The sequence below is a fragment of the Heloderma suspectum genome, chromosome 3 (genome assembly GCF_057233095.1).
Source record: "Heloderma suspectum isolate Gila_16-S chromosome 3, 16-S_ref, whole genome shotgun sequence".
Classification (NCBI taxonomy): domain Eukaryota; kingdom Metazoa; phylum Chordata; class Lepidosauria; order Squamata; family Helodermatidae; genus Heloderma; species Heloderma suspectum.
The window spans coordinates 91,328,066-91,349,014 of NC_139460.1; the positions used below are offsets into that span (position 1 = coordinate 91,328,066).

Here is a 20,949-nt window from a genome sequence, read left to right on the forward strand (position 1 = left end):
AGGGTCCTCTGACCCTCTTAGGGGGCTGCAGTGGTAGTAGGGGTGGAAGGAGCCAGGAAAGCCCCATTGCTTGAGAAGAGTTCTGCTCATCTATCTCTGAATCCAACCCTGTGTGTATGTAGCTTGGCCCTCCAGTAATGTATGAAACAGGGCAAAGACTTTATCCATTTATTTTCATGTGGGGAAAATGTTTGCTGAAACAGAAAAAACTGAAGCATCACAGAAAATGCTGGTGGTGTAGTCAAACAAAAATCTCCCCCTCTCCCTCAAGCAACCAAACGTACCATTGGCAATGCTAGTAACTTGCTTTAATACTGGCTTTTCCATTTTTTTGGCGTAGAAAGCTGCATACCATACTCTTAACTCAGTTCCCGGTGGTATGTCCCGGGAGGTAGTGAAGTAAATATCATTATCATGCTGGAAGGCAGTCAGGTTCTGATGTTCATATTGGTTGGCTGGTCTCACCATCATCATCCAGTTACAATAATCTTCATTAGAGGTATCAAAATATACCGGAGGCCCATCCTTCTGAAAAACCTAACAGACATCCATGCAAATACTGAATATAAACATAGTACTAATGATCACCTAACCACAGTACACACAAGAATGCAGTTCTTCTTCTAGAGCATGCCCTGACCATGCACTCCCTGAATTACTGTAGTGACATGAGAGGAAACCATAAAAATCTGGCTCTCATGACCCTGCGGTAAGCAGTAACATGAATTGGCCTTGATTCTCATTTCTAAAATCTTCTTGGCTCTCATTCATTTACTTGGTTTGAGCAACCAGCAGATTTCTGCCTCATAACTGCTTATGTTATGCTATACTACTGCCTTTTGAATACTGCTTTGATTTATACTGCCTGGCCTTATCTTACTGGTAGCCCTTTCCCATCATATTTTCCACTCCTCCTTGACTTCAAGAAAGCTGCCCCATTGTTTAAGCAAAGGCTCTGGTCACTGAAGGCAGACTGCCTCTGAACTGGGAAGTTCCATTCTTAGTAGTTACAGAAGCGGCTGTAGGCTGTGAAAATCTAGTTTTTCGAATGACTATTGTGTATTGGAACCATGTTAGTCTTGATTCTCTATCATATGTTGACTGCAAACATCAACACATGGTTGTCTGACCCCACTCTTTGAAAGCCAACAGAGGAACTAAAATCAGAAAAATTTCTTCTCCACAATATACAAACAACATTATGGCTCCAGCTCCTGGTAAGCAAAAGGACGCTGTATTTTTTGTGGCAGTTTTAGATATAACTGAAAGAGAACCAAACTGAAATAGAGGGTAAATACACTTTTAGACATTGGTGGAGCCTGGTTCCTCTATTTTATAGTGCCTTTACATTATCACTAACCTAAGCTCAGTGTCATTGTACCTTCAACAGAAATGCTGACTCCTTTTCCAATTTGGTAACTCTCTTGGATTCAAAGGGGCCAAACTGGGTACGCTTGACCAGCTGAGTTACTGCAAAAACACCTTCAGTCCCATCTTCAAGTTGCCTGATCTCCAAGTTGGAAGGAAGGGATGATCTAAGAAGTGAACATTTTGAGCAAATCAGGGTGACGCATAAATGACCTGACCCTTATTTATTATTTATGGATTTAAAACATTTGTATCCCACCCTATATCATTAAGATCTCAGGGCAGCATACAGATAAAATAATTTTAAGCAGTATAAAACAATAAATAGTTTAAACAGCTAAAAGCTTATCAAACCACTAAACAAGCTAATACCAATTAGAAAATCTAAAACAATAAAACAGTTAAAACAGCGTGCAATTTTAGGGAATTCAATTAGCCCTCAAAGGCTTTGGTGAAAGGCCATGTTTTAACTTGGTGCTGAAATGAAACCAACCTCTGCGCCAATCAGGCCTCCAAGGGGAGGGCATTCCACAACTGGGGTGCCACAGCAGAGAAGGCCCTCCCGCATATCCCACCATAGCTTATGTCTCTGGTGCGACACAGAGGAGGGCTCCTCCAACAGATCTCAATCCTCGGGCAGTAAAGACAGGCACTCCCTCAAATATCGAGGTCTGATTTAGGGCTTTAAAGGTCATCATCAACACCTTGAATTCTGACTGGAAACGTCTTGGCAGCCACTGCAATTCCTTTAAAACTGGGGCTATATGATCTTTACGAGATGTTCCGGTCAACAGTCTAGCTGATGCATTTTGTACTACCCTCAACTTCCGAGTCATCTTCAAGTGCAGCCCCATGTAAAGTGCACTGCAGTAGACTAATCAGGAAGTTACCAGCACATGCACTACTGTAGCTAGGGCAATCTGCTGTGGCTGCCTAATGTGAGATTAGCAGCCACATGCAAGAGGACCTTTTCCTTTGCCGCCCCTCTGTTGTGGAATGACCTGCCAGTTGAAATGCTCCTGCTGACCTCTTTGAAGGTCTTTAAGCAGGAATTAAAGACTCTTATTATTCAGGCAGGCTTCCCTTTTTAGAACTCTTGTTCCTTTTGCTGACTCTTGTATACTGTTTTTAAGTTGTGTTGTTTTTAAGCTGTGTTGTTTTGATTGTTGGATTGTTGTTAAACTGTTCTTAGTTCAAAGTTGTTTTTAGTTATATGTTGTTCATGTATATTTTCTGTGTGATTTTATGTAAATGGCTTTTAAACTTCGTATATTGTATTTTAATGTTTTAACTTCTGTAAACTGCCCAGAGTGTTTTGGCTATGGGGCAGTATAGAAAAGTATTGTTGTCGTTGTCATCATCATCATCCCTGTCTGGGGAAGACGGTAGTGGCAGATCAGCCGAAATTGGCCCCAAGTACTCCAGGCCACAGAGTCCACCTGGGGCTCCAGTGACAGGAATGGGTCTAGGAGTACTCCCAGGCTATGCCCCTGCTCTTTCAGGGGTAGTGCAACCCCATCCAGGACAGGTTGCTTACCCAATTCCCAGACTCGGGAACCACCAATCCACAGAGCTTCCATCTTGTTAGGATTTAGCTTCAGTTTATTGGCCCTCATCCAGCCCATTATAGCCTCCAGGCACTGGTCCAGCACCTTCACCGCCCCAGCTGAGCATCATCAGTGTACTGGTGACACCCCACCCCAAAACTCCTAATAACCTCGCCCAATGGCTTCATATAGATGCTGAACAGCATGGGGGATATAACAGAACTTGTGGCACCCCACAGCTTAATAGCCATGAGGGAGAACAGGAATCCCCCAGTACCACTCTCTGGAATTAGCCCTGCAGATAGGAGCGGAACCACTGTAACACAGTGTCCCAACTCCTACCTTGCAGAGCCGTTACAGTAAGACACCATAATCAATGTATCAAAAGCCTCTGAGAGATTCAGGAGATCAACAAGGTAGCACTCCCCCTGTCTTTCACCCGGAGTAGATCAGTCGAAGCAACCAAGGCCGTTTCAGTGCCGTAGCCTGGCCTGAAACCAGACTGAAACAGGTCCAGATAATCAGTTTCTTCCAAGAATGTCCAGTCACCACACGCTCAAGCACCTTGCCCCAAAAGGGAATATTAACGAGGGGGCGATAGTTCTCAGATACCTTTGGATCCAGGGAGGGCCTCTTCAGGAGAGGGTGCACTACAGCCTCTTTCAAGGCAGCAGGCACCACTCCCTGACAAAGTGAGGTATTTACCACCCCCTGGACCCACCCAATCCACCCATGCTGGATCAAATTAGCCAAGATGGGCAAGGGTCAAGCTTACATGTGGTGGGGCGGACTGATTCAAGTGTCTTGTCCACATCATGAGATCAATGACGTTTAACATTGATCTGCCAACATCCCCAAAGGGAAGAATTTCATCCTCACTCCTCAAAGGAAAAAACAGCTAACATCGGATTCTTCCTATAGACATCCTACACTGACAGAATAACTAAAATAAAGGAATACCACATGACTCTATCTTCTACACTACTGTATGATACGAAAAGCAGTGTGGACAATTAGCTAAACTGATAGATTTAGAAAGCCTGGCTTCAAATCCCTCTCTGATTATTGATGAATCACTATCTCTCAGAGCCACTTCCAAAAATTATGCTTTTACTATAGAAACATAGGAAGCTGCCTTATACCCAGTGGCTGAGTGTAGGCTGTTATTGAGCCATGGGTTGTTTGTTGAACTGTGGGTTAGCATGTTGTCTGAACCCAGGACATTTTCTTCAGGGTGGCTTGTTAACCATGCAGTATGGCTTATTCTTCTTGAACAAGCCACCTTGAGAACCCATGGTTTGTTGTTGGGTTGTTCAGGGTGGTTTACGAATCACACTGTGGAAAATGTCCTGGGTTCATACAACATGCTAACCAATGGTTCAACAAACAACCCATGGTTCAACAACAACCCACACTCAACCACTGAGTGTGGGTTAGCATGTTGTGTAAACCCAGTCACTAGGTCAGAGTATTTGTCCATTTAGCCCAGTATTGTCTAGTCTGATTGGCAGTGAATCTCCACAGTCTCAGGCACAGGCCTTCCACATTACCTGCGACCTGATCATTTGAATTGGAGATGTCAGGGACTGAAACTGGGACCTTCTCCACGTCCCCTCTACAAAAAGGACTATAAGGAAAGCACTTCCATGTTTTCAGGCATTTCCCTATATTAAAGTCCTTTCTGTGTAAATAATCCAAAATCTGAAGTGATCCTGACTCTCAGGTTTTATAACACATTATCTCACATAGCTACTGTAAAGACAAAGGGTTGTATCCAATGGTGGAATCCAATGTTAGTCTAACTTGCGTCCCATTCATTTCAATGATTCTGCTTTAAGGACCAGCACTGGATACTGTAAGGTCCCTTGGCAATCACACACTCCAGGATACCAGGCTTCAGGCTCACTGCTTTATTAGTTAACGACCAGGTTCTTTCCAAATGCAAAGCCTTGGAGACTCTCAGGCTACAAAGGAGAACAGCTACCCCACACAATTATGAATATCAATAGAGGAGCCAAGTGGGAATTAGAGATGTTGCAGGCAGTTTGAAACAAGAACTTGCCAGCCAGAATAACTTAGGGGGGGATGCCCTTCCCTTACAGTTGTGCCCTCCTATGTAGGCTATCACGCATAGCCAACCAGGTGGAACATCTGACTTCCACCTCTAACTTTTCCCGCTTTGCTCTGAGCTGGACTCTAGCATCCTTCAAGTCACACCCCGCACTCTCCTCCTCCCCCAAGACCTGAGTTCTCATGGAGGAGGAAAGGGGGGGGCTTCAGGTCAAGCCATCTGTGTGCCAAGGTCCTGAGAAGAACGCCTATCCATATCTGAGCTCTATAGGGAGGGAGCCTCCCCTGGTTCTGGCTGTTCCCATTCTGAGTCTGAGCTGCTATCTCCGCACGCTCAGAATAATTCCTGACAGATACAACCCAAAGACTATGACACATTTGCACATTATATATAGTAATAATAATTCAAACAAATGTAACTAAAGATGGTTAGGTTACTTAATAAGCAGTTCTTCATCCCAAGTTGTCATCTTTTTGACAATTTAGTAGCAACGCCAATGATCAAAGAGAAAACTGGACTTGCTTCCAAATACTTCAGCCTGCTTGGCCCAAATAAAGACTATCTCCCCTTCTCCAAGCATATTCACATTTTCAAACAGGTCTAACCAGTTTACAATCTAGTTCTAAACTGGTCACTTGTGAATCCCTTTTGTGCTGTCCACATGGTAGTATGCACATGTTTTGCTCATACATTTGTGATTAGTCCTGTTCTTCTCCTCTGCTGTGCGAAATCCTAGGAAGCTACCCTCTACCTCCAAGAAAAAGGTGAAGATAACAGGGATGCTCCAGCCATGAATTTCTACCCAGGCTGACAGGACTAATTGGTACCCCACCCTTACCGGCTTCTTGGTACTGAAGAGAGTGGGAACTTGCAGCAGTAGTTTAGAATTGTTTCAGCAGACATTTGGAATAAAATACATGTGAACTTTCCAAGATCAATCCAGGAGCATTTCCAGCTCGAGACACAGCACCAAAGGCAAAACAGAAGGTCAATGAGAACAGAGGATTCCCTTTTGCAGCTCTGCCAATCTGGCTCCATTCACTTTGAAAATAAACAAGCAGCACAGCAAAAGTTACGTACCTTGCCCTACTTAACACAAAAGAGTCTTTGACAGTCACCACTGGACCAAGCTCTGGACATTCTGAATCATGATACTGATTACAATCTTCACACCCTGGAAGCAAAAGAAAAAGAGAGGAAGAGCAGTTTTCTTTCTCAGTTCTTTCTCAGCAAGGAGCCATGGAGAAAATTCAACCCCCACCACTCACACTAATTCCAACTGTCGTGGCATTCAATAAACCAGTGGCTATAGACCCAGCTGAATCAATAGTATGTTTCAGTTCAGCTCAAGGAGAATCAGGGATAAATGGGACTTGTGTTATCAGACTATAACCATATTTGAAAATATCCCAAAGGAAGTATGTCTTCAATAAATGTCTAGTGAATGCAGTTTATCAGTAGAAGTGGAAGGAAGCCTAGAACAAGGGAAAGCAGCACTTGGTGTAATATATTTTGTCTAGAAAATAATTTTAATGCTTTCTGAATCAAAGTGTGCAAAATTGGATATGCTTTTTGCTAGATGTTATATGTACATTACATATTTGCAGCACCCAGATTCCGGCTGAACATCAGGAAAAACTTCCTGACTGTTAGCGCAATACGGCAATGGAACCAATTCCCTAGGGAGGTGGTGGGCTCTCCCATGCTGGAAGCATTCAAGACGAGGCTGGACAGCCATCTGTCAGGGATGCTCTGACCTGGATTCCTGCATTGAGCAGGGGGTTGGACTTGATGGCCTTGTAGGCCCCTTCCAACCCTACTATTCTATGATTCTATGATTCTGGCACATTATTCTGTATTAACGCCTCAGGAAAGTATAAATTACCTCAGCTTATGTTTCACCACTGTTTAGAGCAAATGATATTGCAGTAACCAAGAGACGTCACTTAGACCAGGGAAGGGCAACCTTTTCCCCACTATCCTGGCCTGTGGAGAACTGGCCACCCTCTGATCAGGGATAACATGCAGATTCCCCTGGACTCAGCTGGGACTTGCAGGACCAGTTCCTGCAAACCCCAGCTGGCTCCCTTCCTGTGTTGACTCCTTTCCTCTTGCATCCCAGTGCCCAACTGGGATGTGAAAGGCATGGAAAGGAGGCACCTGACTCGGCCTGTGCTTGAAGGAGCAGGCTCTTGCCAGCGCTGGCCAAGTCGTTTTTTCCATGCAGAGAGAGAAGGGGGTGGGGGAAGGGGGCGATGCGTCATGGGTGGAGTGAGGCTCCACCCTCTTGATATCATTTGAGCTGCTGGCTTGGTCGGGGGTGGGGAATCTGGCCCAAAAGAGGTTGCCCACCCCTGACTTAGACCAGGCTCTCAAGAAGGGGCTCGAATGTGCAGGAGTGAACTGTCCATACAGCCATAGCTTGACTGACTGTTTTTGTCATAGTAGTCCCCACTGCTGAGGAGACAAGCTGCTTCTTAAACTGAATAGTGGCCTGTCTCTTTGGCAGCAGAAGCTACTATGACAAACACAACCGGAAAAGTTCTGGCTGAACGTTATGTTTTTGCCATGCTTGCATTTCTCTTCTTTGGATCCATAATACAAGTCCAAACATACTTCTAATTGCCTTGTGTGCAAAGGAAGGTTACTTCCAACCTTACCTTTCACTTCTTCGTATGTTACATCTGTACTCACAGCTTACCTAGGGTGGTGACCTGACATACCAATGGGTATGCAGGCAAACCACCACCACCTAGTGGTATGGCCATTTACCCTGAATCAACTGTAGAGTGACAAACAAAACATGGATTCTAAAACTTGGTCCTTTGCTTTCAGACTGATACTATGTCTTGCTGTTTTACTCCCTAATAATATCTCCTAGAGTCCTACTTCAAGTCAGTCCGTAATTTATGAATAAAATTTCAGAAACATCTGGCATCTGCTTAGTTTGCTTGTAAACTACACAAATCTTTGCTTGCTGGTAAAATACAAAAAGCATCATAGCTATCAGCAGTGCAGAGTCATTGCAACTGATCAGCACTGTGCGTTCTTTTTTTGCCTTGTGGACATCTACAAAGCTATTAGCTATGTTCTCAATATTGACTGATTGTGAGGATGCATGAAGAAAAAGCACAAAGCAGCAACAGTTCCATAGCAAAATTACAGCAATATCTGTACAAAACAAATTGTATGGCTTGTAAAAGGAGACTTGTTTGAAGTAATGGATGCCCATGATGTCAGTTGCTAGGAATTAACCCCACACCCCACCCGCACACACACACACACACCACGTCTAGCTGGGAAGGCAGTGTAGCAGCCATATCGGGGGTCAGACTAAGTAGCCTCATGCAGTCTCATGCTTCATGTTCTTGCTGAGCTCTTTCTCCCTTGAATATATTGTTGTAAGCTGACGAGACACAGGAATTCCTTATCTTGTCAAAGGTCATACAATTGTATATCTTGTTCTCTGCTGTTCTCTCCTTATCATGGCTACCCTATAACCCAGTTCTTGTATTATAAACAATGGTGCTAGGAGGAAAAATGTTGAGGATTGCAACCCCATGCGGGAGGGAGAGGAGGAGCCATTTCATATATGTCACAATGTCTATAAAACCAATGTGCTAATGTAAATCGGGGCTTCTGGCTCTTTGGAAATGATTCCAGCCTTAAGCCCGCGCGTTAAATAAAGAATCTCTTTTTCCTTCACTCCGTGGTCTCTCTGACTCTGGGTTCTGCAACATAAATGGTGCCGTGACTCGGATGTGGCAGGCTCTGAGCCAGACAGGTGGCAGTTGCCTGCTCTTGATCGCCGCACCGGGAGGACGAGCTCGGCGCATGCCTCCCTTTCTTGGCGCCACCGACCTTTTTGTCGAGTGAATGGGAGAAAGCCTGCACCGGGATCGCCCAAACGGCAGCGAGCGGCAAGAGAACCTTGAGAAGCGGAGGAAGGAACTTGAGCCCTGCCTGTATCGCAGCTGCAATTGAGTTGAAACCCACATTAGAAGCCTTCAGGAGAAAGGCAAGTATATGGGAAAAAGAGGGCCCCGCCTTTAGGGAGAAAGGCCACTGGGCAGAAAAAAAGAGGGCCCCGCCTTATGAAGAAGGTCAGTGTTGGTGGTATACGTATACAAAAGAACCTACTCCTTGCGGGTAGAAGGGGGGCCTGATCACACCCCCGAGTGGGCGCCAGTACCTAGCACGCCAGTACTCAGTAGGAAGCTGAGGAAGCTGGGGAAGCCGTTTTCCGCTCTGGTAAAAAGTGGGAAAAGTGGGTGGCAGGGACATATGGATGTAGTGGAGAGATTGATGATTGTGTGAGTGGCTACTGCGGTTTCTGACGCATACCGTTGACCGTCCGGGTGCCCAGGCCAGTAGCAAAGTGCGTGGTGTGAAAAATCCTCTTGTGTCGGCCAGTGAGACCCCTTACTCACTGACCAATTCCCATTCCCTAATTGTGTCTGTCTTCAATTTAGGAGGGAGGCTATGGGTGGTGGGGGAAGCAAACCTTGCACCCCTTTGAGATGTATGTCAAACAAAGAAGGAAAAAGGTTTTTTTAAAAAGATTCAGAATAGAGAGAGAAAACAGCAAAAAGCTCAAGGTCGAGCTGAGAGGAAAAAAAACAAGATCTGAGGCTGTTAATTAGAAAAATGTTGCAGGACAGTCTGGCTTTTAACAAAGCGTGGGAGCGTGGGAGTGTAAGGCCGAAGACGTAGCTGTTAGCCTAGCGCGCCGAGAGGGGGGGGGGCAGGAAAATTGCCCACAACGTTCTGAGTTGTGCAACATCATCACCTCGCCTAATTGAGATGAAATCCCTAAGAAATGGAAACTGAAAATGAAGACCCAGAAGATGAAGGCAAAATAGAAAATAAAGGTGAAGAATCAGCCCCCAGAGCACAGGCTAGACCCCTCTTCGAGTGAAAAGTGTGCCATAAGACTGTTCCAAAGCAGAATAAAGCGGAAAGACCACGTTGAAGATCTCTGTCAAGGTAACCGTGTTTAGCTTTGAACTGTGTTAAAATTGCATAGAGCCTGTAGCTACTGACCATCAGCTATATGATTTCTGAAGAGCGTAACCATTAAGCTTTTGCCGTGGGATTCCCTGCAATGAAGAAATCTCACTAATTTGAGTGTCCAGTGTTACACTGCCTAAGTGTGTGTGCTAAAGAGACCGAGAAACCAGACAGCATGTTCCTGGCCAAGCCAAAATCATGCTACTGCCATGCTCCTGAAAGCTGCAATAAACTGTGTAAGCTGGGAGACCCAACCTGATTGAGAAGAAAAGAAGATATTGGAGCAACTGTCTTAAAAAACAATGAGATCTGTGTAGCTGGCTGGCTGACGCTGTCAGTGATGTTACAACTTTAAATTAAGACTGTTTTCCTGTTTGAGACCCCAGCGAAGAAAGCTAACCCGAGTTATTTGTTGCCCGTGCCAAAGCAAGAATTTGGTGGCCCTGTACCTCATCGTGTCCTGTTTTGAGCTTGAGATTTACAAATACAAACAAACTGAGAAGCTTGCCTTTGAAGTCCTGCAAATCACCCCACCGCCTCCCCGAAGATTAATGGCTGCTTGAAAAATGCAAGTATAAGGCGATGCCCATCACCCCCCAGCGTCCTGAGTTTCGGCACTCAGTGTTTCAGTGCTTTCGTGTACCAGGAGAAAAGAAAAAAAAAAGAGTAAGTTTTTAAAATGTCTGTGAGAAAACCTGACAGAAGTAAAATAAAATTTACAGAGGAGTTGCCCAGGTTAAAGTGTCACGGCTAGAGAGCTGAGCTGTGCCGCTCTGTTTAGACAGAGGCCTTGCTAAAAAGTTAAAGGCCCTTGTCTGTCAGAAGGGGTGTAGGGCCACACTTTCCCTTTTTAAACTCATGCAAAAGTAGAGAGCCTTTGCTGGAAACATCGCATCTTCATTGCCCAGAGCCTTCACTGTTTGCCTCCATCATCATGTAGGCTTTTTAGAGACACTCTGCACATGAACTAAAATTTTAAATTGTCAAAGACTTGCCATGGACAGTGCTATGAAGCTTTTGATAAACTTGAACTCTCATCGCTGTGGACCGTGTGTCTATGTTTGTAGTCAGCTCAGTGTACAGCAGGCTGAGTTTGATCTGTGACTTTTAGATTTCCTTCTGCCAGAACTCATGCAGCATAGAGTTGCCGATGCAAAAATGGTGACCTAGAACTCTGTGTGTGTGGGTATGCCCGTCCCTTGATTTTAATGAGCCCTGAGCTTTCAGCCAGAAGAGCAGTATAATTGCTGGATCTGCTCCATCATGCCTTACCATGCAAGAAGTGTTTTCCATTCATTGTGTTAAATTGCAGAAAAAGTTTGTTGTATATATTTTATGATTTCTTAAATATCATAAAATATATGTGATATTTGCAGATTAGTGTTAGTTGCAACTCCAAATAAAACTGAGTGTGGTTCCCAATGGATGACAAGGAAAGAAAGACAAAAGCAAGTAGAAAAGAAGGAATAGAGAAAGTAGCAGACAGATAGAGAAGAGAGGAAAAAAAAAAAGAAAGAAAAGGCAAGAGGCAAAGAAAAAACATTTATAAAAAAGAAGCGTGGCCATAGTTGCCCCCATGATAAATTAAAAGCAGCTGATTGTGCCTGGAGCTTATTACCTGGGGTAAAGTAGCCACAATAATGTAATAGTTCTTTAAAATAAAGAAAATGTAACTAGAAGGAGAAGAAGAGCCTATCCCAAATGTGTGTCATTGGGACTAGTGTAAGGCAGAAAGGTTTAAGTGAGTGAGTTTAACTTGAAAAAGACAAATAAAGAGACAAGGCTGGTGCATAGAGCAGAAAGTTTTATATAAAAAGTTTGAAACATGATCTGCAATACAGGCAGATCAGCAAAGAAAAAGAAAGCAAAAGAAAGAAAAAATTTGTCTTCCCATACTAATAAATAAAAGTGTTATCAAGCACTTTGGGAAGCGAAGTTGTTTACAGGAAGCTGTGCCTGAGAACCAAACACTTCTAGCCTATGCTAAAAATGCTTGCTAGTGTTGTGCTGCCTCATGGGTAACATGTATGGTATAAAAACCCATTTAGCCCAATAGCTCGTGGTTCAGAGAAGCTGTCTGATCCAGCCATTAAGTACGCCTGTGTGCTGTAAGTTACCCAATAAAGTCTCCTTGTAAATAAATCCCCCCCTCGCTGGAATCCCAAAACACAAGTTGGGCTAGAGCGCCTCACCCAGTATCAAACCCTGCTGTTAGAAGCCATGAAAGGCAGGTATAAAGAAGTCAATTAATATGACCAAAGTGTCTAAAGTGCTGCAAGGTGCCACCGAGGCCCCAGAGCGTACTTGGAGCATCTTTCAAATGCCTATCGCCAGTACACCCCCCTCGACCCAGAGGCCCAAGAAGACGTAAACAAAAAAAGAAAAGAAGAAGACCCAGCAGAGGCAGAAGATTCTTAAAAAAGAACCAGTGTGCCCAGTGTGGACAAGATGGACATTAGTGGCATGAATGCCCAAATAAAATAAATCAAATACACAAAGGAGAAAACCAAAGGGGCCAGAATGGGCAAAGAGGGAGACAGCTTGAGAGGGGCCGTGACATTGACTGTGAGGGGCAGTGACATTGACTTCATGATTGACACTGGAGTGGCATCAAGAGCAAGCAAATGTTAGCCTTAAACAAGAAGTCCAAACACTGAGCAAAGGTCTTCAAGCCCAGCGTCGCTTTGTCTTAAAAAAATAAGCCATTCCCATCACAGAAGTTCATCCTTTCCAACCAAGAGTTAAAGTATGAGTTAAAGAGGGAAAAATAACCCTTTGACTCCCAGATGGAAAGAACTCAGAACTGTCATACTTTCCACCCCCGCAGCTATGAAAGCAGCTAGAGTTAAACCCTAGATACATTGGACACGAGTCAAGAGAGCGAGAGGGGGAGAGTAGACTGTAAACAGAAATCCTGAAAATCCTTTAAAAATCATTCTGAAAAAGCAGTAAGAAGACTCAGGCTAGACCTTACTGTGGACACACCGGGAAACTGTCCCCCTGCGTACGGTCAGACCTGCAACTGGAAAATTGAAGAAGGGGACTAGACCCTACTGCAGCTTGCCAGGTGAATAGCTGCCCAGCGTACGGTCAGATCCCAAAGAAGATCAAACATGCGTGTTGTAGTGTTAGTAGTGTTGCATTGTGTTTCCTTAATAAGGTGCAAAAAGGGGGGTCTGCCCCTAGAAAAAGAAGTTTGTCCCAGTGATTTGCTGATAATTACTGGCTTCACCTGGCTAACATCATGAAAATAAAACATTTTTGTTTGCCAAGAGGTATACCTGCAAACAGGCTTATTAGCTCTTGCCTAATACCTGTCTGTAGACATCCTGAGAAAATTCAAAAAGATACCATGTTAAAAGTTTATGGTGTAAGTTTAACTTATTCCCAAAATGCTAATTGGGGCATGGTTGCAAAGATCCTACCCCCTACAGAGTTCACTCTACGCACCCCCATCGTTGCTGAAACAAATGCTACGTGTGCACAAATGCTTAATTGTCAAAAATTTTCCAGAAAATACAAAGCTATCCCTGGCCCCCTTCCACTGTAATAAAATTCAAAACATATCTTTTAATGATGCCCACATACTTTTGCCTCATGGATGGTTTTAGACATGTAATTCCCGCACTTGGTCATTCATTCCTGCCAACTTGTCTGATAACCACCCATGTTGCCTCAGCCGCTAATTGAACTGGTGCCAATTCTTCCCCTGTAGCCTGAGAAAATCCGTCAACGGCAGCCTCGAGCACTCCAACTAACTAAAAATTGTAATAGTCATGTGCAGTTATATTCTGACTCAGAAAAATTGGCCTTAGCAATGTCACTGGTTAAGGTTCCAGGTTTAGCCTTGGCTAATGGTCTAAAGAACAACTGGTTAGCTTGCAGCTTAGCCAAAAGCATAAATGCCACCTCACGAGCATTGTCATTGTTAAATAAAGAGTTGAGTGATCTAAGAGGTGCAGTTCTAGAAAATAGAGCTGGTATAGATTACCTCTTCCTTCTTCATCATTTAAGTTGTGAGACACACCAAAAGCTCTGTTGTTTTAACTTAACTGATAATGGCAATGCTGTAGATGAACAGATCAACAAGCTGCACAATATAGTAGCTAACAAAACAATAAGACAAAACAATTAGCTCAATTAGTTAACCCCTTGGCTTCCAGATCTTAGCTAGCTTAAAAGCATTGTTCATCCTAATTCTACCAGTATTGTTCATAAAAGTTCTGTTATGTCTCTGCGTTCCTTGTCTTATGCGCTGTTTAACCAATCTGTTTTATGTCTCAGCTAGTAAAACTGCTGCCCTCTACGCTCTAATAGCCCAACAAAAGGCTAAGTAATATGTATGTCACAAAAAGCTTTGTATGGTTATCAAAAATGCTATAATTGTAATGAAATTATGCATTTAAGGGGGGAATGTAGCAGCCATATCGGGGGTCAGACTAAGTAGCCTCATGCAGTCTCATGCTTCATGTTCTTGCTGAGCTCTTTCTCCCTTGAATATATTGTTGTAAGCTGACGAGACACAGGAATTCCTTATCTTGTCAAAGGTCATACAATTGTATATCTTGTTCTCTGCTGTTCTCTCCTTATCATGGCTACCCTATAACCCAGTTCTTGTATTATAAACAATGGTGCTAGGAGGAAAAATGTTGAGGATTGCAACCCCATGCGGGAGGGAGAGGAGGAGCCATTTCATATATGTCACAATGTCTATAAAACCAATGTGCTAATGTAAATCGGGGCTTCTGGCTCTTTGGAAATGATTCCAGCCTTAAGCCCGCGCGTTAAATAAAGAATCTCTTTTTCCTTCACTCCGTGGTCTCTCTGACTCTGGGTTCTGCAACAGCAGGATTATTCAACATGTACTTTGATGCATCTCAGAACCTACCATACTCCTCTCTGCTACACCCCCAATCCCATCCATTGGCCAGATTGGATTATTATTTATTAGATTTATTAGCTGCCCATTTGGCTGCCTATCCGGTCACTCTAGGCAGTGTACAAGACAAATAATAACACAAAATACAACAATTCAGAGCTACCACATGTGTTCTAGATCCTTGCCCTTCCTGGCTCATAAAAGCAGCCAGAAGTGGACTGGCTGAGTGGGTAAGGGGAGTGGTTAATGCCTCCCTTAGGCAAGGCAGAGTTCCAGCTGCTTGAAGGAGGCGGTGGTGAGACCTTTGTTAAAAAAGCCCTCCCTGAACCCAACCACATTGGATAATTATCGGCCAGTCTCCAATATTCCATTTCTGGGCAAGATATTGGAGCACGTGGTGACCTCCCAACTCCAAGAATTCCTGGATGAGACAGATTATCTAGATCCATTTCAATCTGGCTTCAGACCCGGTTATGGGACAGAAACAGCTTTGGTCACCTTGCTGGATGACCTACGCTGGGAACTAGACAGGGGGTGTATGTCCCTGTTGGATCTGCTGGACCTCTCAGTGGCTTTCGATACCATCGACCATGGTATCCTTCTGGGCCGCCTCACTGGGATGGGACTTGGAGGCACTGTTTTACAGTGACTCCATTCCCTCTTGGAGGGGCGGACCCAGAAGGTGGTGCTGGGGGACTTCTGTTCGACTCCCTGGCCATTGGCTTGTGGAGTCCCTCAGGGTTTTGTTTTGTCCCCCATGCTATTTAACATATACATGAAACCACTGGGAGAGGTTGTCCAGAGTTTTGGGGTTCGGTGTCACCAGTACGCCGATGACACTCAACTCTACTTTTCTTTTCCATCTAATTCCAAGGAAGCTGTTGGGGTGCTGAATCGGTGTCTGTCAGCAGTAATGGACTGGATGAGGGCAAACAAACTGAAGTTTAATCCAGACAAAACAGAGATGCTCCTGGTCAGTCAAAAGGTAGATCAGGGAATAGGGATACAGCTTATGCTAGATGGGGTTACACTCCCCCTGAAGACACAGGTTCGCAGCTTGGGTGTACTTCCGGATTCTGCCCTGAGCCTGGATGCCTAGGTTTCAGCGGCGGCCAGGAGTGCATTTGCACAGTTAAAGCTAGTGCGCCAGCTGCGCCCGTTCCTTGAGATGTCTGACTTGGCCACAGTAACACATGCCTTAGTTACATCCCGTTTGGATTACTGCAACGCGTTCTATGTGGGGCTGCCTCAGAAGAGTGTTTGGAAACTTCAGCTGGTTCAAAGAGCTGCTGCCAGACTGCTGACTGGGGCTGGTTACAGGGAGCATACAACTCCCCTGTTAAAACAGTTTAACTGGCTCCCAGTCTGTTTCCAGGCACAATTCAAAGTGCTGGTCATGTCCTATAATGTCCTATACAGCTTGGATCCAGGTTATCTGAAAGACCGTATTCTCCCCTATGAGCCTACTCGTGCCCCGAGATCTTCAGGGGAAGCCCTTTTTGCCGTCTCACCACCATCACAGGCACACCTGGTGGGAATGTGGGAGAGGGCCTTCTCGGTGGCTGCCCCAAGGCTCTGGAACTCCCTTCCCAGGGAGGCGAGAGTGGCACCCTCCTTGATATGTTTTTGTAGACATGTAAAAACTTTTTTGTTCCAGCAGGCCTTTGGGGATAACTAGTCTGGACCTGTGAAAATATGACAGATGGATACTATTTTTCTTGTCGTCTTTTAATGTTTTGATATTTTTACAATTTTAATATTGATGATTTAATTATATTTTTAACTTTTGTACACTTGTATTTATATTTTTATTTATAGGTTTTAATTTTACAAGTTGTAATGTTGTAAAGCCACCTTGAGTCCCAGTATTGGGGAAAAGGTGGGATATAAATAAATATAATAATATTAATAATAATAAATTTACATAATCAACCAAACAAAACAACATTGCTCTAAAAAAACCCTAACCTACCCCAAATGCCTTCCTGAACAGCCAGGTTTTCAAAGCCTGGTAGAAGCACATCACAGAGGGGGCATGGCGGAGGTCATTAGGGAGGGAATTCCACAGAGTGGGGAACACCACAGAAAAGGCCCTCTCCCTAGTCCTCACCAGTCTAGCTGTCCTGGCTGATGGGACAGACAGAAGACTGTCCAAGGCCGATCTCGTCGAGTGGCATTCCTCGTGTTGCTGGAGGCGCTCCTTAAGATAGGCTGGGCCAGAACCATATATGGTTTTAAAGGTCAATACCAACACCTTGAATTGGTCCCAGAAAACAACTGGTAACCAGTGCAACTCCTTCAGCACTAGAGTGATGTGGTCTCTCCGACGGCTGCCTTTAATCAGGCGAGGTAATTATTACCCAAAAATCTGGGTAAGGATGATAACCTTACCCAAATTATTCTTCTACATGTGGTCAGGAGTAAAAGAACACATTTACCCCACCTGCCTAGTACACCTATTTATTTATGTATTTTATTTATTTATTGTACTTCTATTCCACCTTTCTGGAACTAACCAAGGCAGTTTAGAAAAATATCTGAAAACAAAAACCAATAAACAAATAAAGACATAGTAAAACATCAAAAACCAACCTTAAAAACTGTAACAATTGTTTTAAACAATTTAAAAAACCAAATTAAAAAGTTATTACTTGACCCTCTTTCTGAGTGCAGAAGGAGGGGGGACCAGTTGCAAATCCAAAGGCAAATCCCAAAGTTTTGGAACAGAACAGAAGAAAGCCCTTTCCCGTGAACCTGACAAGTGGGCCTCTGTAAGCTAGGCTGCCTTCAAAAGGGCCTCTCCTGCTGATCTTAGTAACTGAGCAAGTTCATACCAAGACAGGCAGCCCCTCATATAACTCTGACAACACCAGACGCCAATACATGGGTGTAACGTTTAAAAGGGTGTAAAATCCAGTGTGTATAGGGCCAGACTACAGCTGATATCCCAGATAAAATCTGTGAATCAACTGTGCAATCTGGGCCTATACGTATCAGATTTTATGAATGTATGTCTCTTTGAACATCATGCCCATGTGGCCCTATGTGACAAAACCTCTCTCTCTTCCTTCATATCTTTCATCTAAAATCTTTTCTCAAAGTTCTTTGGCCTGGTTTGGACAGCACAACAGCCCATCTTGGGTTAGTTAGCCCTTGGTGTGCTGCAGTGCATGCCATCTGCCATTATGAATATGCAACCCCCAGGCAGGCGTTGCCATGGCTTGTCGTGTGTGAAAACCCATCTGGGGAAGGTTATGCAAGGGTTAAACAACCCTGGCACACTCCACCCTCTGTCCTAAGGTCATGCAATGGTTGTTTAACCCTCGAATAACCCTCCCCAGCTGAGTTCACACGACATGACAAGTCATGGCAACCACCAGCTGGGGGTTGCATATTCATAATGGTGGATGGCACAGGCTGTGGTACCCTGAGGGTTAAATCCATGATGGGCTGTCCTCTTATCCAAACTGGCCCACTGTCTTAACCCCTCAGGTCACATCCCCAAACAAAAGGAAGCCTCAGTCCATACATTTGCATTTGTTCACATTTATATCTTGTTACCACTGCCTCTCCCTCTCCTGTGCTGTCTCGCCTGCTGTTAAAATGTGTAGGCTCTTTTGGGCAGGGACCTGTCTGTTTTGTTTATGATATAAAACTTTATGTACATTGCTGATAGCTTATTTAATAATAAATTATAACAATAATGGGAATAAGAAAGATATTGCAATTTAAGAAATTTTAAAAAAACTGAAACTGAATCTCACACCTCAAGGAACCGCTAGACACAATATCATCCATGCTGTCACCACGCTGTTCTTTTTCTTTCTAGACAGTAATTACTATATAAAATCTTGTTAAAAGAAAGGGTACTTTCCATAAACTAGGCAGAACTAGTCCTTTCACTTATGTACATGAAAAATTAGCCACTGAAGATTTGAACTAACATCAATGCAATTAAAAAGAGTTACATTTCCGAAATTTAAAAAAAATGGAAATGTTCCTCATATACTTAATTAGGTGTCTATTAATTAATTAGACATACAAATGGAGCAGAATAACAGGTTCACTTTTGATATGACAGTGGATCATATCTATGATTCTATTACTCCTCTTTGAACACTTACATATGAACATGGTCTCCTCATTGCTATCTTCTGCCATTTCCGAAATCTGTCAAAGCAGAAGAGACACAGACATCAGTCATACAGTCAAGCATTTCCTAACAAAATGCTGACCCACAAAGTTATAGGGGCTCCTATACACCTGCAAAAATGCTATAAATGCCTAGCAGAGTATGCGTGCAATCAGATTACCTATTACGTTCAACAGTTTTGGTATTGATTTCTAAAGTACTTGGATTGCACCTAGGGTTATACACAGAATGTGACCCATAAAACTGAAGTCTTATCATCCACTAATATCCTTGCCTTACTATGCACAATAACTAGAAAGTATGACACCAGCTACGGTATTATGGATGACAATATGCAGCTCCTGGGCCCATTTTGTGGGCTGTATCCAATGTTAATCCTACCTACAGAGCAGACCCACTGAAATGAATGGGACTTGTTAGACTAACACTGGATACAACCCCGTGATCTCTAGGGTTCTGCTAATATGCTGACTATCTCTGAACTGCAACACACGACACGTTTCCTAAACAAATATTACTTCCACAAAAGAAAAGAAGCATGTATGGTGTATGGTGAATACACAAGTGCCCAATAATTTATAATTTATTATACATGTGCTGGGAAGCCCAAGTCAATCCATGCATGAATTGGTCCTCACTTGAAAAATAAAAACTATAAACCTGCCTTTGTGGTTGCAAAGGAGAATATGAAACCATGAGACTATTGTATATGGAAAGAATTGAACGCATATGACAAATTAAAGCCTCAAAACATATTGATTTGAAACCTATTGATTTCAAAGATGATTTCATGTGCAGCTGTACTGAAGCTGAGTGTAGTATAGTGGCTAGAGGGTTGGACTGGGAGATCCAGGTTCTAGTCCCCACTCGGAAGCTCACTGGGTGACTTTGGGCCAGTCACAGACTCTCAGCCTAACCTACCTCACAGGGTGGTTGTTGTGAGGATGAAGTGGAGAGGAGGAGGACAACGTAAGCCACTTTGGCTTCCTTGCAAGAGGAAAACAGGTGGGATGTAAATGCAATAAATAATAATAAAAATAAGCTGTAAACTGAACACTTGCTCTGGCTAGCAGGAAGGACCACACAGCTGGTTAAGAGGTAATAATCCTGGTATAGCACAAATTGCGGGGATTGTTGGCTCACTTTACTTGAAACGTAGTATGTTTCCTATCAGTTACGGCCAACATCTACTGTAAATCATGTGAATCTAGGCATCACTTTGTTTACTGTTGTAGAGTTCCCCAATGGATATAAGCAAAGAACAATCTCATAGTAGCCACAACTGATTTCCAAGCAGTTGTGAGATGACAACTTTGGTCTTCCTGCATGGATAGAAACTACAGACCACCACTTCACAGAGCCACCATGACATAAGCTTCTAAGGGCCTGCCACATGGTCTCTCCTCACTTGCTTGTGCCCTATATTTGTATGTAGCCAAAGGGATACTCTCTCTTATTATATTTCCTAATATGTATGGTACACAGAGCTGGTGTTCTTTTTGCTTTTACACTTCTGTATAGCCTTCTTCCAAAAACAGAGATTGGTTCAACTTCCCAACTGAAAATTCCTTCTAGCATTCTGCTTAACAACACCACTTAGTTGGTGAAAAGATTATTTAATTACACCAGAGATATATTTCCTGATGCTTTCCATCATGGTGTTGTGGGGGAACAGGGACTATTCTGTAGGAAATCTTTGTGAGCTTGAAACCAAACAACATCCTATGAGGGGGAGGGTCGTGTTCCCAGAGCCTCAGCAAACCTTTACCCTTAAGGGATATATGGTCCTTCACAAGAGTGGCTGGTTTGTCAATATTAGCCACACAAGAATGTCCTTGAAGAACAGAAGTATTAGTATGTTGGTGAGAATGTAGCATTCAGTAACACAAATATAAGCATTGAGTAGTTCTGGAAACACACT

General features: G+C 43.6%; 1 protein-coding gene across 5 annotated transcripts in view; it reads right to left on the bottom strand.

Moving 5' to 3' along the window:
• Positions 1-20,949, bottom strand: part of PRDM15 (PR/SET domain 15) — a 61,446-nt gene that overhangs the window by 34,233 nt on the left and 6,264 nt on the right. For all 5 annotated transcript variants that reach the window (XM_084843788.1, XM_084843789.1, XM_084843787.1 and 2 more), the window contains 4 exons: positions 19,000-19,045; positions 6,067-6,160; positions 1,382-1,535; positions 285-537 (listed from right to left, as the gene is read on the bottom strand). In XM_084843788.1, coding sequence (XP_084699914.1) covers positions 285-537; positions 1,382-1,535; positions 6,067-6,160; positions 19,000-19,045 — 547 coding nt within the window. The remainder of the gene's footprint in view (positions 1-284; positions 538-1,381; positions 1,536-6,066; positions 6,161-18,999; positions 19,046-20,949) is intronic.